Source organism: Suricata suricatta, chromosome 6 (genome assembly GCF_006229205.1).
Source record: "Suricata suricatta isolate VVHF042 chromosome 6, meerkat_22Aug2017_6uvM2_HiC, whole genome shotgun sequence".
Taxonomy (NCBI): Eukaryota; Metazoa; Chordata; class Mammalia; order Carnivora; family Herpestidae; genus Suricata; species Suricata suricatta.
In genome coordinates this window covers 43,657,850-43,675,838 of record NC_043705.1, presented here as the reverse complement: position 1 = coordinate 43,675,838, position 17,989 = coordinate 43,657,850, and the positions used below count along the sequence as shown (strand labels likewise).

General features: G+C 35.7%; 1 protein-coding gene across 6 annotated transcripts in view; it reads right to left on the bottom strand.

Moving 5' to 3' along the window:
* Positions 1-17,989, bottom strand: part of IPO11 (importin 11) — a 204,800-nt gene that overhangs the window by 69,685 nt on the left and 117,126 nt on the right. For all 6 annotated transcript variants that reach the window (XM_029942304.1, XM_029942303.1, XM_029942302.1 and 3 more), the window contains 3 exons: positions 9,267-9,362; positions 8,354-8,467; positions 412-533 (listed from right to left, as the gene is read on the bottom strand). In XM_029942304.1, coding sequence (XP_029798164.1) covers positions 412-533; positions 8,354-8,467; positions 9,267-9,362 — 332 coding nt within the window. The remainder of the gene's footprint in view (positions 1-411; positions 534-8,353; positions 8,468-9,266; positions 9,363-17,989) is intronic.

Below are 17,989 nucleotides of genomic sequence, written 5' to 3'. Positions count from 1 at the left end.
TTCCAAGGTTCTTTAGAGATAATCCACAATAAGTAACAACAAATTATCTAACATTCTTTTGAACCACCAAGAGGATACTTTATGAAGTACTACTGACATAATTTTACATGCTGATCTTATACAAAAAAGAGGATCTAAAATAACAAAATCTGATATAAAAAAATAAAATCAGAAAAAAATTAAATAAATTGTAAAATGAATATGACCAAGTTGAACTGAAGTGCCCACCACTCCCATTCTCATCTTTTTAGATCTAGACCAATACTTGCCTCATCACAGTCTACTAACAAAATCAGCACACATATATGTAATGTAACACTGCCCAGCAACATGCAGCAGTACCAATGGCCAAAGATAGTGCTAATATTTTGATGCTTTAAAGAAACAAATTGTTAAAAAAGATTTCCTCACCTATTATCAGATGGCAGAAGAGAAAGCAAAGCCAAAGCTGAAAGCTTTCTTCTTTCAGGCTGCGTAATATTGTCCATTCGATCAACCCACATTTCAATCATATTTCCCAAAAGCTGATCCATCTGAAAAAAAGACCAGGAAACATCCTAAGATAAATATATTTACTTGTGGAGCACTACTGTTAAAGGCTAAGACCTCACAACCAGTGGTTAAAGTTCAATTCCAGCCAAGAACAGAATTGAAATACAAGAATTTGGGGCAAACCTGGAGCTGGAAAGGAATAATTTGAGCAAACCAGAAAATGACTCTAATTAATCGTGGAAGCCAACTTATTCTGAGATCTAAATAGATTGTTCCACACCAGTATGTGGCCAATCAGTGATTTTAGTAATTTCATTTAATAAATCACCAATCCAATACATTCCTGGCACACTAAAGAAGTACATGCATTTTTCAGAATTGTCAGCTTGCACTTAGGCTATAGTTATTCAGTTGGATGATTAGAAGTTTAATTATTTAGATGTAATTTGCTAGACTGATTTGTTGCTACTTTTAGAGGAAAAGATAGGTTGTAACCTCAACCTGCAGAATTTCAAAGAAAAACAAATCAGTTTCCAGGACATTTATATGCTACATTAAAAAGAAATCAACCTAATACAGAATTGTCAAGTGTGCTGGTTAACTGCACCCATCAATTCCGCCAGGCTCAGGTGTCCAGCTGTCTGGTCAAATATTAGTCTAGATGTTGCTGTGAAAGCGTTTTATAGATATTATTAATATGTACGAAGAGTTGACTTTAAAGAAAAGAGATTACCCTAGATAATGTGGGTTGGGTTTCATTCAATCAGGTGAATTTCCCCTTAAGAGCAAAAATTAAGGTTTCCCAGAAAAGAAGAAATCCTGTCTCAAGACTAACCCAGAAATCCTATTTCAATTTTCAGCCTTTGCTAAAAAATCAGAACTTGCCCACCAGTCCCTACAATCAAGTGAGCCAATTCCTTAGAATCATTCGCTCCCTGCCTCTTCCTCTCTATTTTCTCATATTCTCTCTTGTCCTTGTATATGTGATGTGTATGTATGCACACACCTCTCTCTCCAACACACACAAAAGAATCTATTGTTTCTGGAGAACCCTGAAAGTGTTAGAACCTATCAAGAAAAACAGAACCAACTGTAATGATCATACTGAAAGTGAATATCAGGGTTTGCTTGTAAACATGTGTCCACTTACAGCACTTTTGAAAAAATGCAATTAATATTAAAACCTCTACTTCATGGATGTGGGGAATATAAAATCAACCTTCAGTTCTCACACTTTTCTACTTTTATGCCTCTACATATTTTCCTAGAAATATTTCAACATTTTTAGAAGTAATAAACAGTCAAGGAAACACATGTTTAAGAAAATTATTTACACGTGAGTTCTATTAACTGTGTGCTACATCCTAAAGTGCAATAAAATCAGAGATTCACAATTATTCAGAGAAACAGAGATCGGTCAGATACCACAAGAAATCTCCTTTATGATGACTTTATATCTTTGCAAAGTACTACTCAGAAACCCAGGTAAAACAAAATGAAGGTGGAGGTGTCCAATCTGACTCCTAAGTTTGAGAATCTGAGTGGTGCCCAATAAGCATACATATTCCACTAGTAATTGTGGCAATTTAAGAATGAAATATATTATTTTTTCTTTAGACTTGTATATTATTTTTCAATAACTATTAAATTATTAGGACAAAAGTACATAATTTTTCTTTCGGCCTATGAGCACTATGAAAATATTACCAGCATGCTAAGGGTGTCTTCAACTCACATTTAATTTGGAAACAAATTAAAGCCTCTCTAGGCTCTCCAGACTTCCTACAATTAATATCTAGTAAGCAAGATTAAAAAAAAAACTGCAACCATGGTTAAAGCAAATATCAAGTTATCATTAATATGTAATACATACAACTAAAACTACAATAAAGTACCTGGTTGCAATAAGGATGCAATCAGCAGTGGCAGATGTCTCCATCGTCTATTTTACTTAACGACAGCACAAAACAGTCTATTTGTGGGGATTTTAATTAAATAAGCTATTTGAACACAGGGGATCAGCAAGCTTTTTCTGTAAAGGGACGGTTAGTAAATATCTAAGGCTTTGTGGGCCATATGGTCTTGGTGATAAATACTTAACTCTCAACATCAGTCATAAACAATATGTAAAGAAATAGACATGGAAGTTTTCCAGTACAAAATTTTAGAAAGCTTTCATAGATCAATGAAAATTACCATTCTTTTTTCAACCATGAAGAAATATAAAACCCATTTTTTTGTTTGTTTGTTTCTTTATTTTGAGAAAGAAAGACAGTGTAAGTAGGAGAGGGACAGAGCAGGAGACAGAGAGAATCCCAAGCAGGCTCTGAGTTGGCCACACAGTCTGATGTGGGGCTCAATCCCATGAACTATGAGATCATGACCAGAATCAAATTCAGGAGTTGGGTGCTTCATCAACTGAGCCATCCTCATATCCCTATAAAAACCTTCTTACTCATAGACTTTACAGTAACAAACAGCCAACTGGATCTGGGCCAGAGGCCACAAAGTCCGCTGACCCTGGGGACACATGAATAGAGCCAAAATAAGGATGAAGCAAAAAAAAAAAAAAAAAAAAAAAAAAAGTGTGCAGAGTCCAAAATTTAAGGAGGTGCTCACTCTCAGCACCTCACTTGCCTCACCCAAACCTGGCCCTGATAATAAATGCATATTCCCCAATACTATCAGAATACCTAGGAAAGACCCAACTAAAGCTTAGGAGACTAATGAAAGTTACCCAGGGGAGCTTAGTTGTGTTTTATTTTTTTAATTGAGATATAGAGAGTGCGAGGAGGAGGAGAGAAAGACAGAGAATTCCAAGCAGGCTCTGCAATGTCAACACAGAAACTGACGCTTGACTCAAACCCACAAACTCTGAGACCGTAATCTGAGCTGATACCACAAGGTAAATGCTTAACCAAGTGAGCCACCCAGGGAACCCCAGAGGATTTTAGTTTTAAGGTAAAAGAAAACTAGATGAGGAATCAAGTTTAAAAAGGTGAGAAACTGAGAGGGAGTGTTTGAGGGAGAGGGAATGAAGAGCCTGCAAACAAGCTGGTGCAAGAGGAAGATAAAAGCTCTCAACAAAGTGAAAAGTGTTTTGTGCAGTGAAAGTTCATGAAAGATCATGAAGTTCTACAAGGAAGCTAAAAACTTCAAGAACCAGATTATGGTAAGCCTTTATAGGCAAACCTATATTAGGGAGTTTAAACTTAATCCTAAATCTAAGAGAAATCTCAAAACAGAAGAAGTTTGAAACAAGGAAATGATAAAATCTTATGTATATATTAGAAAATGCAACATGGCTGCTCTGAAGTAAACACTCAGCAACATCTCAAAATTGTAAACAGGACAAATGGAACAACTCTTTTGTAGAAAGATGAACCAGTGATATTATTCCAATTATTCAATGGAAAATATTTTAATACATGTTCATAATTAGGTTATCTGTCCTGGAAGCACATGGACATTATGAAAACAATCTCAGTATTGAACAAATGCATTTGTTGAACTCCCCTACAATCCCACAATTAAAGTCAAGAAATAGAAAAAGCAAAGGATTAATCCCATAGAGTCCAAGAAGCGAAATTACACTGGGTAAAGAGAGCAACAGTGTTTGGAGGATGGCCGGTAGATGCAAAGAATCTTAAATGACTGGGCAAAACAGAAAAGTCTGAAGCCAAGCTGCTTGCCAAGGAAATAACAGTAATGTAAGCAGATTTGGTCCTCAGAATCCTATAACCATCAGGCCCAAAGAAGGTAGAGGTGAGGCACAGGCTGAGAATCTGTATAAGAAACTGTCAAAATCTTGAAGATCCCCTTTCCCACTCCTGAAATAATTCAAAGACATGATATCTGAAAAATTAAAATCAGAGAAGCTCCAACCCAAGAAACCAAGAATAGTGGAAGGCAAGGTGAGGTATAAATTAAACCAGAGGATTTAAATGAAAATCTAGATCCTGAACAGTGAAACATTCTCACCCACATAGCCCTTGTTCATAACACAAGAGAGGCTATCCTTCGGGAGAAAAAAGCACCTACAAATACTGTGTCTTCTAGTAAATTTCCCTAGAGCAAGCACAATGCCCACAAAGCTCTAAACTCTAAATTAGGTGATTAGTCTAAAAAGTTTTCATCATTCATTCCATATAAACAAATGACCCTGAAAGACTTTACATAAAAAATGCTTAGAGGAGGAAGTACCCTAATAATGGCTTCTGCAATAAACCCAGCTCCTATCCGAAGATATAAAATCACTTAGTTTACTTGGCTTACTCTACTATCTCATACTGTTTTCAAGTGTCTAGAAGAGACAAATCTTTCTCCAAAATCCTTGCTTGCTTCAAAGCTATCTGGATTTACTGGAATTCATTTGCCTAGCCCTAATTAGTTCCTGTATGTATTTTTTATGTTCTTTGAAAACTGTGCTCAGAGTCCAGAGCAGCCATTTGAACTAGAATACTATTTTATTCACTTTCATACCCTTCATCTCTACACTCAAACATAAGGCTTGACATGTTTTTGTCGAATTCTTTGAAGAAAAGAAAATGTCTTTGTCATCATGAAAAATGAAAAGAGCAAAGATAAGAAATGTTCCATGAAAGGCCGATGTTCTAAATACTGGGAAGGAAAGAAGTCTGAACCAATAATAATAGGTCTCTCCTCAATCTTTCACACTGTCAATGGGCTTCAACAGTACCAGCAATAAGCACTGTTAATGATTTCTCTTTAATATGAAAGATAGCCCCGTGGAGGTGGCCTGTTCTTCTCATCTAAAATGATGATTATTTGAGATAACAAGGAAACATACATACATAGGATGTTTCAGAAAATTTTCCACATGACGACTTTTTAACGTACATTAAAAAAAAACATAGTATAAAAGCTTCCCCACATTAGACTTGACAGTGATTTCTTGGATATGGCACTAAAGCATAGGCAGTAAAAGAAAAGCAAACTGGACTTCCTGAAAATTAAAAAATTGTGTGTAGCAAAAGATGCTATCAACAGAGTAACAAGGCAGCCCAGAGAATAGAATAAAATATTGGAAATCACTGATCTGGAATATCTAGAACACATAATATCTAAGAATTAATATCTAGATTAAACATAAGTAATTCCTAAAACTCAACAACAAAATACAACCTGATTTACTGGAGAGCAAAGAACTTGACAAGGTATTTCTTCAAAAAAGAAACTCACAAATGAGCAATGAGCATGAAAAGACAGTCTACACTGTTCATCAGGAAAAGGTAAGTCACAAATACACTGAGATACCATTAGGGTGAACACTATCAAAACAACAACAAAAACCGAAAAAACAACAAGTGTTGGCAAGCCCTGGAACCTCTGACTTGAAATGGCACAGCTGCCGTGGAAAACAGTAAGGTGGTTTCTCACAAAATTAAAAATAGAATTAGCATGCGACCCAGGGATTCCACTTCAGTATACCAACCCAAAAGAAATGAAAAAGGTGATTTGAAGAGTTAATTGTAAAGCCATATTCATAGTAGCTTTATTCACAGTAGCTAAATTATGGAAGCAACCCAAACATCCACTGACTAATGAACAGATAAGCAGCCTTATAAAAAAAGCAAAGTCTGACATATATTACAACATGGAAATTATGCTCGGTGATGTAAGTTAGTCACAAAAAGACAAATATATTATGATTCCATTTACATGAGGTACTTAATCACAGACATAGAAAGTGGAATGGTAGTTGCCAGGGGCTAGGGAGTTACTGTTTAACGGGTGTTGAGACTCAAGTTTTATAAGAACGGAGGCGCCTGGATGGCTCAGTCGGTTGAACATCCAGTTTCAGCTCAGGACACGATCTCACAGTTCGTGGGTCTTGAGCTCCGCATCAGGCTCTGTGCTGACAGGAGCCTGTCTTCAGATTGTGTCTCCCTCTCTCTCTGACCCTCCCTTGCTCATGCTTTTTCTCTCTCAAAAATAAATTAAGAAAACATTTTAAAAAAAATTTTTATAAGACTCGAAGACTTATAAAGATGGATGGTGCTGATGATTGCACAACATTATGAATTTAATACCCGTGAACAATACACTTAAAAATCATTGAGGGTAAATTTTATATGTATTTTATCACAAAAAAAAAAGGAAAAAAGGGGCATCTGAGTGGCTCAGTAGGTTAAGCGTCCAACTTCGGCTCAAGTCATGATGTCACAGTCCATGGGACTGAGTCCCCCATCGGGCTCTGTGCTGACAGCTCAGAGCCTGGAATCTTCTTCAGATTCTGTGTGTGTGTGTCTTTCTCTCTCTCTGCCCTTCCCTAGCTCACTCTCTGTCTCACTCTCAAAAATAAAGACATTAAAAAAACAGGGAAAAATGTAACACAGTACATAGCTTTTCTCTTCCCACGGCACACTGAACACATCCCTAACACAGTGCTCATACTATCATGGTGAAATTACTCACTTAAGTATTCTCTCCCTTAAGATTACTCTAAGCTTGTCAAACAAATGTCTCCAGTGTGTAGTGTAAAAGCGTCTGATCCAGGACGGATAGGAAGCAGTGTAGAGTGGTCACTGATATGAGGCTCTAAAGTTAGGCTGCTGGAGTATGTATAGCAACTCCATCATTTACTAGCTGTGTGAAAATGAGCAAGTTTGCAAATTTCTGTAAGCCTCAGATTTCTCATATGGGAGATGGAAATGAAAATCCTATTATCCCAATGGGTTGGTGTAAGGATTTAATACATGACACTTATACTGTTGTTAAATATATTGTTTTTTAAATCACAACAGGGGTGTCTGGGTGGCTCAGTCGGTTGGGCATCTGACTTCAGCTCAGGCCATGATCTCACGGTTCATGGATTCGAGACATGGATTGGGTTCTGTGCTGACAGCTCGGAGCCTGAAGCCTGCTTCAGATTCTGTGTCTCCTTCTCTCTACCCATCCCCTGCTTGCATGCTGTCTCTCTCTCTCAAAAACAAACATTTAAAAAAGGTTTTTTTAATAAAATAAAATAAAATCACTCAACAAATTTTGCTGAACTCAACTAAATAAAGTCATTTAACAGTTCAATATTATCCTATCACAGCAAAATTTAATGAAAGTAATGAAAAATCTTACCTATTTATTCATCTAAACAATGGCTTCAAGTAGTTCCAATTAGATAATAGCTAAATCTAATTCTAAAAAAACTATATGTATTCTAAAATTTGCACTGCCTTGTTCTGCCTGCACTGCCTGTGGAAATAACACATCTGTTCTGTTTTTCTTCACAAACTGGAAGATTTTACACATCGCCTCCACTCTAAAGACATCATTTGACTCTAAAGACATCATTTGAACATACTTTCTACCTTCTGGATCTTAAGATCCTAAAAGATTAAGGACCTAAAACATAAAAACTGTATTTTAATATAATGTATATAGTCTCAAGTAACCAACTCACTCAAGAACCTTATTCCATACTTGCCCTTGTGGCTGGTTTGTTATAGTATTTCCTTAGTAAGCTTTTGCTGAAAAACTTATTTCCCACAGTCACTATGATGGAAACTCACTGTATAACATTGCAAGACAGTAAATAACTATATGCAAAGTATTTGTTTCATTTCACGTATGAGTAAATAACTTCAACCATAAACAAACCAAAATTCCATTTCATGACTAAACAGAATACAATTGCTATTATGAAGAGAACAAGGGTAAATTTCAAACGCCATTCCAGAGACTCCGTTTTCCTTCTAATTTATAGGTACAATGTAACTTTAAAAATTTTAAATACAAAATTTTAAATATTATAAGACATCTACAGAATTATTTTACCAAATTATTTCTAATCCTTATTTGAATAAAGACTTAATTTCTTCAATTTAACTAAACTGATTCTTACCTCTTGATTAAATTTATGTGCCATCTCATTAAGAAGTGAAGAAAAAAAACTAGTGTTTTGTAGCAGGACTCGACCCATAACTCCAAGATATGTTGACATCACAACAGGATACCTCTGTACAAGGAAATGACAGCACACACAAAATTATGTCAAGGTAGGAGTAGAAACATGACTTTGAACAACTGCAGACACAGGGATGTACAATAGCATTCTCCTTCAAAATCCCTTCTTTGGGATAAACTGCCAGTATTATCTCCATTCTAAGTAACTTACTAAATATATGTCATACAAGGTAAAATATATGTGTTACATATACATTATATGGATTACAAGAAACACAGAAAGATTATTTGCCAATGGCTATTTGTTTATATTACTGTGAATACTCCTAAAATACATAGTTACATGGATCTACTTAAGTGAGTGACTACAACCAGCACTGTTCTTTCCCATTCCTCTCTGCTTCAAATCCTGTGAATGAATAGACATGCATATGGGTAAGAGATTAAAAAAAAAAAAAAAAAAGCTATACTTTGAGGAGAAAGAAAATGCAAAGTTGGATAACTACTGAAAATTACTTGATTTACTTCAAAACAATCCAATAAGAAGAAGAAATATTTTTCCAGTGAAGAAGGAAAACCATTAAAAGTAGAACCCTAGATAACTGCATCTGGCTCTTGGTTCGGCTCATATCATGTCATGATCTTGCAGCTTCGTGGGATGAAGCCCCCCACGGGGCTCTGTGCTGGCAGTGTGGGGCCCGCTGGAGATTCTCTCTACCCCTCTGTCTCTGTCCCTCCCCCACTCGTGCTGTCTCTCTCTCTCTCAAAATAATTAAATAAATAAAAATTTTTAACAAAAAGTAGAATCCTAGCATCTAATACTATTCATAGAAGCTTAAGGAAAATCTTACCTCTCCTTCTATAATACCTCTGAAAACATAGGGTAGAATTGGTTGAAACATTTGTGGACCTAATACTGGGTTCACTTTAAGGGCATTTTCCACAACCTAAAAACCAGAAAGACATATTGGTAATACTTAATATTACAAGTCAATGTTTCATGCAAATAGAGGCAAAGCAAACAATGTATTAAAGAACACACACTAAATCTCAGAACACACAAATACAGGACATATTCAATATTCCAGCACTAGATGCACTTTTACAGACAATCCATTAAAAATGGATTTCATAAAAAATTTGATATAAGGTGTATAGTAAATACACATAACTATACATCTCACACAGAACTATAATTAATCACATTCTAATACCAGGTATCATGTTAATATATCACATTGGCATTATAAACAACCCTTACAAAATGTCACACCAACAGAGGTAGCAAAAGGCATTTCAAAAGTGTTTGCATTTTTGTAGTAATTAAGACAGTATGGCACCGGCACAACAGACACACAAATCAGTGGAATAGAATAGAGAGCCCAGAAATAAACCATAATTACACAACCAATTAATCTTCAACAAAGGAGCAAGAATATGCAATCGGAAAAAGACTGTCTCTTCAACAAATGGTATTGGGAAACCTCAACAGCTACATGCAAAACAATGAAACTGGATCACTTTCTTACACTATACATAGAAACAAACTCAAAATGAACTGAAGACCTAAATGTGAGATCCCAAACCGTAAAATTCCTAGAAGAAGAAACACAGTCAGTAATCTCTTAGACATCCACTGTAGAAACATTTTGGTCTCCTCTGGTGAGGAAAACGAAAGCAAAATGCAAGTATCGGAACTATACCAAACTAAAAAGCTTTTGCACAGCAAAGGAAACCATCAACAAAAAAAGACAATCTACCAAATGGAAGAAGATATTTGCAAATAATGTATCTGAAAAGGAGTTCATATTCGAGACATGTGAAAAACTTATACAATTCAACATGACCACCACCCCCAAAAACAAGTAAGCCAATTAAAATGAGCAGGTGACTGGGGCGCCTAGATGGCCAACTTCAGCTCACGTCATGATCTCACAGTGTGTGAGTTCGAGCCCCACATCGGGCTCTGTGCGGACAACTCAGAGCCTGGAGCCTGTTTCAGACTCTGTCTCTCCCTCTCTCTGCCCCTCCCATGCTCGTGCTCTGTCTTCCTCTGTCTCTCAATAATAAATAAACGTTTAAAAAATAAAATAAAATGAGATGAAAAATAGATTATTTTTCCAAAGAAGATGTACATATGGCCAACAGACACTTGAAAAAATGTTCAATATCATTCATCATGAGGGAAATAGAATTTAAACCACAATGAGGTATCACCTCACACCCATTAAAATGGCTGAAATAAAAACACAAGAAATGACAAATGTTGGTGAGGATAGGATGTGGGGAAAAAGGAACCCTGTTGCACTGTTGGTGGGAATGCAAATTGGTGCAGCCATGTGGTAAAGAGTATAAAGGTTTCTCAAAAAATTAAAAATAGAAGTACCTTATGATCCAGTAACCTATTACTAGCTCTTTACCCAAAGAAAATGAAAACACTAACTTATTACGACATATGCACCCCTATGTTTGTTATTTATCTGCAGTCAAGATATGGAAGCAACTCAAGTGTCCGTCCACAGATGAATAAAGAAGATGTCATATAGATATACAATGGAATATTAGCCTAAAAAAGAATGAACTCTTGTCATTTCCAACAACACAGATGGATCTAGAGAGTATTATGCTAAGTGAAATAAGTCAGTGAGAAAAAGACAAATACCGTATGATTTCACTCATGTGTGGAACTTAGGCAAAAAACAAATGACCAAAGAAAAAAAGAGGAAACCAAAAACCAGTCTTAAATCCAGAGAACTTGGTTACCAGAGGTGGAAGGTGGAAGATGGGTGATATAGGGTGAAGAGGATTAAGAGTACACTTGTCATGCTAAGAAGTGAGTAATGAGTAATGTACAGAACTGTTGGATCATTTGGGAACATTATACCCCTAAATACTGTATGTTAATTACTTATTTAAAAAGTGTAGGCTTTTAAGAGAGAAAATGGAAGTTGGTAACAACTATACTTACTGTGCAAAGGTAAATCCACCTTCGAGTTTATCAATAAATTAGACAAAAAAGGGCTGTTACATACCTACTGTGTATCTTTTTTGTGAGGAGTAATCATTTCATTTATAATGTAATCATGTAAGTTACCAATCATCAACATTGGTTACAGGAAAAATTCTGAAGTATGAGTGAGATAAGACCTCTATAACAAAGGTAGGTAGCATGAAACTCAAAGTAGAGTGAGATTTTTTGTTTGTTTATTTTTGTGATATTTTTTAGGGAACAAGGACAGTGGTCAGGAAGCAGCAAAGAGAACCAAGGAGGAATTTTCCATGATTTTGGCACCACTGTTGGAGACGAAAGAATGAAACAGACACCACTGGAGATGTTTCTGGGATAGTACTAGACTCAAGGGAGAGCCAAGCCACCCTTAAAACTTGTAGCATTATTTCTCAAGGGTGATGACTGACATTCTGAGTGGGATAAGGATTTACTGTTCAGGACTAAACCATGCAATGAGGGCTTTTAGCATCTCTGGTTTCTGTTATCTGCCAAGAGCACACTCTACACATCATCACCATCAAATACATCTCCATGCACTTTGAAACATTGTCAAGGTACGCAAACAGTACCCATGGATGACAGAGTTCTCTAATTCTGAGCAAGAAGTAAAAGGAATGTCCAAAGAGAAGTTTAAAAATACAAAACCTCTGTTGGCCAAGCAGTATTCTATCTATTAAGAGATACAAGATAAAAGTTATAACAGTTCCTGATTAAAAGCAACCAGAGATAATATTCTGAAAATAATTAAATCTAACCACAATAAAGTTTATTTTTAAAAAAAGAGAGATTTGGAATAAAGATGAGGAAATATGTAGATAAACTAGTAGACTGAGAGAATCTCAAAGGTAGATGTTACCACAAAGTCTCAACTTCAGCTATGAATGGAAAATAAAGCCATCTGCTGATGTTAGACAAACATTTAACTTTATTCCTTCCTGATCCTCTGCTATAATTACAGTACAAGGATTTTAAAGGGGGGGCGTCGCCTGGGTGCTCAGTCGGTTAAGCGTCCGACTCCACCTCAGGTTATGATCTCACAGTTCATAGGTTTGAGCCCCGTGTTGGGCTCTGGGCTGACAGCTCAGAGCCTGGAGCCTGCTTCAGATTCTGTGTCTCCCTCTCTCTCTGCCCCTCCCCTGCTCACTCTCTGTCTCCCTCTCTCTCTGCCCCTACCCTGCTCACTCTCTGTCTCTCTCTCTCAAAATAAAATAAAGACATAAAAATTAAAAAAATAAAATAAAGTGAGGGGGCATAATTAAAAAAAAAACCAAGGAATGAGAAAATGAACACTGGAAGACACAAAGAAGAAATTCAAAAACTGACTTATCAGATCACAAAGAGCTGAAAACCTAAGGTTGCGATGGACAGGATAGAGAAGAAACTTGATTTACACCATCGATGTTCTTGCTACCTCTCATCCAACTCCACAGAAATTAGCAGAATCTCCTTTGGAAAGGAAGGTAAAGAAAAAGCTAAAAATAAGATTGACTGAAGGTCTATTTAAGGAACAGACTGCCACATGTTCCTAAATCTGCACATTTGGGCAAGTGACCATCTCACTCCCCAACAGAAGATAGTGTATTATCTTGAAAGGCTCTGAAAGTTTCCAGACTCGAAGGACCCAGTAGTGCCCAATACAATGAGTTAAAACCAACTGACATCAAGGCACATCACTGTAAAATTTCAGGACACTAGGAACAAGAAGAAGCTAAAAGCCTGGGGAAGAAGAGGAAGGCCAGAGAATGAGCATAGCTCTGGAAGAGACTTCATCAAGAAAATTAAAGTAATAAAATACCTGATGGGTCAAAGTGTCTCAATGTTGAGCAGAAACTATTGGCAAAGAATGTAATGCATATAAAACATTACACCAAAAAAAAAAATTAACTCCAAAGATAACACAAGTTTGTGCAGAAGAGGAGAAACCATCACATATTGAGATTGTTAGGATTTTCAAAGTCTAAATTCACTTAAATGTATTATTCTATACAAACCAGCCATCAGTATGCATTTTCTTTATAAATAAAGACATAGTTACTACTGTATAAAGTGTCCCCAAATATTTCAGAGCTAAAACGTAATCTTTGCATTCGAAAAGGTTAGGAACCATAGCTATGGAAGATGAGGTTGTTCCTGAAAATTTATTAGGAAAATGCCATTTATTAGACTGGGAGCAGGGATTGTGAAACAGAATCAAGAGTAAATTTAAAAAGTAGAACTGGTAAGATTTAGAAAACCAACTGTTCAGTTAACCAAAGGTGAAAGAGTCTGGAATTAATCCTACGTTCATATTTGGCCAATGGGTACAATTGTGGTCCTGCTAATAATAATGAGGTTTTATTGAGGACATGATGAGCCTGACAAGTGAAAATCCATGGAATGATCTTTTTAACCTTCACACTTTCACAGTCCACTTTCCAAGAAAGATTCAACAGTTCTGACTTAAAAGCTACAGAGCGCAAATTATGACTATTACCACTGATGAGGGCTCCTCTATAAACCTCGGATCAAAATCCTTCTGAACATTTTGTGGCAGAACTACCTTCCATTTTAAACAAAGTTCTGAAAAATGTACCTAATCATTTCAGGGGGCAATAAATAATTTTGTATATGTCAAGTGGAATGCAGATACACAAGGATGACTAAGAAGCCCACAGAAGGAATTAACTCTAAGGACAGCTGAAGTAATCAAAGATATTTAAAAATAAGATAATTTACAGGTATTAATAGAATTTAAATCAAAACTTACTCTTCTTGGGAGCGGAATCATTATGTTCTCAGGAATTCTAGCTTGTGTGGTACGTTTTAATCAGTTCAGTTTTATTCTGATGCTCAAACTGTCCCATCATTAGCCAAGCAGAAACTCCTTCAAATTGATTCCTGTATCCTTTTCACAAAATCCCACCTTCTCTTCCTTCTGACACAAAGAGATCTCTCCAGTTTATCTTGAGTAGCTCTTGTCTGAACTCTGGAGCCAATCAGCAGGAAACAATATTTAGAGACCACAATCTATGCTCCAGGATATCTAATGTCACTGGACTGACACTGCTTCTAGGTCTTTCGCTTAGAGAGCCTTAGGAAATCTATTTTCTCTTCCTGAAAAGTATATACCACAAATCCACCAAATCCAGCTAACATTACACCACTTGACATAAATTCCTTGATTTTCTATTACCATCCTTCTCTTACATTGAAAAATCCCAGATTATAACAACATGAATTTGTTTTTTACTAACATTCCACCTATATACTGACAGGTTTCAAAATAACCATACTAAAATTACTAATAACAGTAAAACTGTTGAATGCAATTTATAATTTGTTTGTGTTTCTTTTTGGTCTAATGGTGTATTGCACCAGGGATACACATGTAAAATACTCTGCACTCAAGTTACTTGAAATATTCTTCTCAGGTGGCTATGGCACCAACATAATAGATTCAAATGTTTTAGCTTGTTTTTGATCTTTAGGAGCTGCTTCTAGTTTATTATTTTTTTTAACGTTTTTTATTTATTTTTGAGAGACAGAGAGAGAAAGCATGAGCAAGGGAGGGTCAGAGAGAGGGATACACAGAATCCAAAGCAGACTCCAGGCTCTGAGCTAGCTGTCAACACAGAGCCCGATGTGGGGCTTGAGCCCACAAACCGTGAGGTCATGACCTGAGCTGAAGTCGGATGCTTAACCGACTGAGCCACACAGGTGCCCCTAGTTTATTATTTTAAATCTTGTAAAACATCTATTTGGCTCTAAAACCTAAAGAAAGAAAACAGGCAAATAACCTGAAAGATCTACCTTTTACCCTCTCTCCCTCTTCCCCGTCCATAACCACTTTTATTAATTTGGCTTATTTGTCCATTGCTCTGTATGCTGCACTCTTTAAACATAAGAAAACATTAGACACTAATCTTTGCCTGTAATCTCAAAATCATGCAAACACTGTATATAGATGCTACCTTCCTTTATAAGCTGCACAGTACTCTTCCATGCGGTTTAACAAGCAGGGGGTACCTGCAATCATCTAACTACCTATAACTAATTTTTTTTTTTTATCATTTTCCTAATATAAACTTCTACACTTTGGTTTTAATCTATCCCTTTTCTGAACATATTTAGAACAGACTATGTGTTTTCAATCTCTGTAAAAAAAAAAAATGCAGGCTTTTAGCTGGTATCTTGTACTCAAACTATTTCCTTGTTTTAGGCTTACACTGCAAACACAGTGGTTAAAGGCATGGATCTTAAAGTCAGAATGCCTATGTTTATACCACAGCTCCAATACTTCCTAGGTGTGTGACCTTGAACCAGGTGTTTACCTCTTTGTGATTTAATTTCTCATCTGTAAAATGGGGGAAAGAACAGTACTATCGTCGTAAGTTTAATGTGAGGACTGAATGAACTCTATGTTATGTGCTCAGAAATGTACAGCATATAGTAAATGCTAATATTAGCTCTTGCTTTTGTTATTACTATTACAGAATAAATATCTTAAAAATGTTTCTACCATCTTAAATAAGCTTACCACAGTGAATGAAAGCAACTTGGCTCATTACTGCTTGATAACACCACGACAAGAAAGTTTCTAAATTCAAAGTGGTATGTATTCATATAGACAAATTTCAAATTAAAGAGAGGTTAACAATTCAAATTTGAGTATTTTTAGATTATAATTGTATTCACCTGGGTAACCTGTTCTGAGTCACAAAATATAATAAAGTCTATTTTTGCTCCTAAAGCAGGCATACTTGTCTCTATCCAATTTTTGTAACATTGTAATTTTCTGCTTCAAACAACAAAACAGTTACTTCTAGATACTGTCAGAAATTAGTGTTACAGTGACATTTACCAAAAATATATTAAAAATGTACTATGGCTTACTATATTAAGACACAGTATCTGAGAGGTATTAAAAATGAAAATAATAAGCTAATATTAAATATTATTATAGCTTTACTGGAACTCTGCGAATAGGAAAATGACAAAAATTTTGAGAGTTCTCTCAGCTTTCAAGCACAGGCATAAAAGCACCACTGTCCTAAAATATTCCTTCCTTTAAAAAAGGAAATAATTTATTCATGGTAAATACCATACTCCTGTATTTATCATCAATTAAATAATAAAATCTAGTTTCTGAGATTTCGAATAAAATACACAGGTTTAGATATAGCAATGTTTACACAAAAATAAAGTTAAATGTTGCATTATGTCCAATTTTTAATTCAAGAACTTATAACCTATCAAGGAACTGCTGCTGATGTATGTCCAGAAAGACTGGTTAATCTTTAACTTTTGTCAAATGGTATAAGCATTTTAACATACACTTTCATGATAATTGATTTGTGCTGAATTGTTAAATAAAAAATTATTAGGTACAATTAAGAAACAGTAATATCAGGGGCGCCTGGGTGGCTCAGCCAGTCGGTTGAGCGTCTGACTTCGGCTCAGGTCATGATCTCACAGTTCCTGAGTTCCAGCTCCACGTCAGCCTCTATGCTGATGGCTCAGAGCCTGGAGCCTGCTTTGGATTCTTTGTCTCCTTCTCTCTCTGCTCTTTCCCTGCTCAAGCTGTCTCTGTCTCTCAAAAATAAATAAACATTCAAAAAAATTTCTTAAAAAACATTAAAAATTTTTAATTAAAAGAACAGTGATATCACCTTTCACATCAAAGGAAAAAGGAGAAGCAAAGAAATTTTTTTCTAGCAAATTGTAAATTTGGTAATTTCCATAATAAAAAATTTTTTTAAAGACTATGCCACCATTCTGGGAAGCCAGAAAGAATTAAATAAAGTTTATTAAAGAGCCAGGAGAGATATAAAATTCTTGATTAAAAAAAAAGAAGCTTTATCATTGTATAAGCAGCCTTAGTTTTGAAGTTTTAACTTACATATTGTTTACTTTAAATAAACATTTATTTAGAAAAAATGGTCAAGAGAAGAGGTGGAATCACTTGGCTTGTTTTGGTTTTCTTATAGCCAAAGATCTTAACAATCAAATTATTTGGTCTACGGGTTTTTAGCCTATCTTTCTCCAAAGGGAGAGATCAGGCAACTATTTAATTACATAAGTAGGTAAAAATAGCCAACACTTATACTACCTGATTACATGGTAAGCACTGTGGTAAGTTCTTCACACATGTAAGCTCATGTGATCATCCTTTCAGCTCTAGGATACACTCGGGTTTTCCTGCCCATTTTAAAGATGGGCAGTGATTTTATATACTGTTAAGTGAAACTGCAATTCAATCTAAGTTTATTTTCGGAGTGTTTGCTGTATAACTGGATTTAATGAAATGTTTAGGGGTGCAGTAGGCATGACTTTGAGTAGATAACGAAAGAAAATGCAAAATGCTTATTGATTCATGATGTGGTTTCATCTTAGCTTGGGCAAACCATGCAGTATTCAACACACAGTAGCAGAATATTTACTATTGAAGCTTGAAAAGATTCTTTGTATGCAATCTTTCATTTATGCATGTGAGAGGGTTTTCTTTTTTTAATATTTTTACATTGTAGTACTTGTTTTGCTTGTTGGGGGTGTTGTCAAGGACAGAAATTACATGCTGGATTTTTT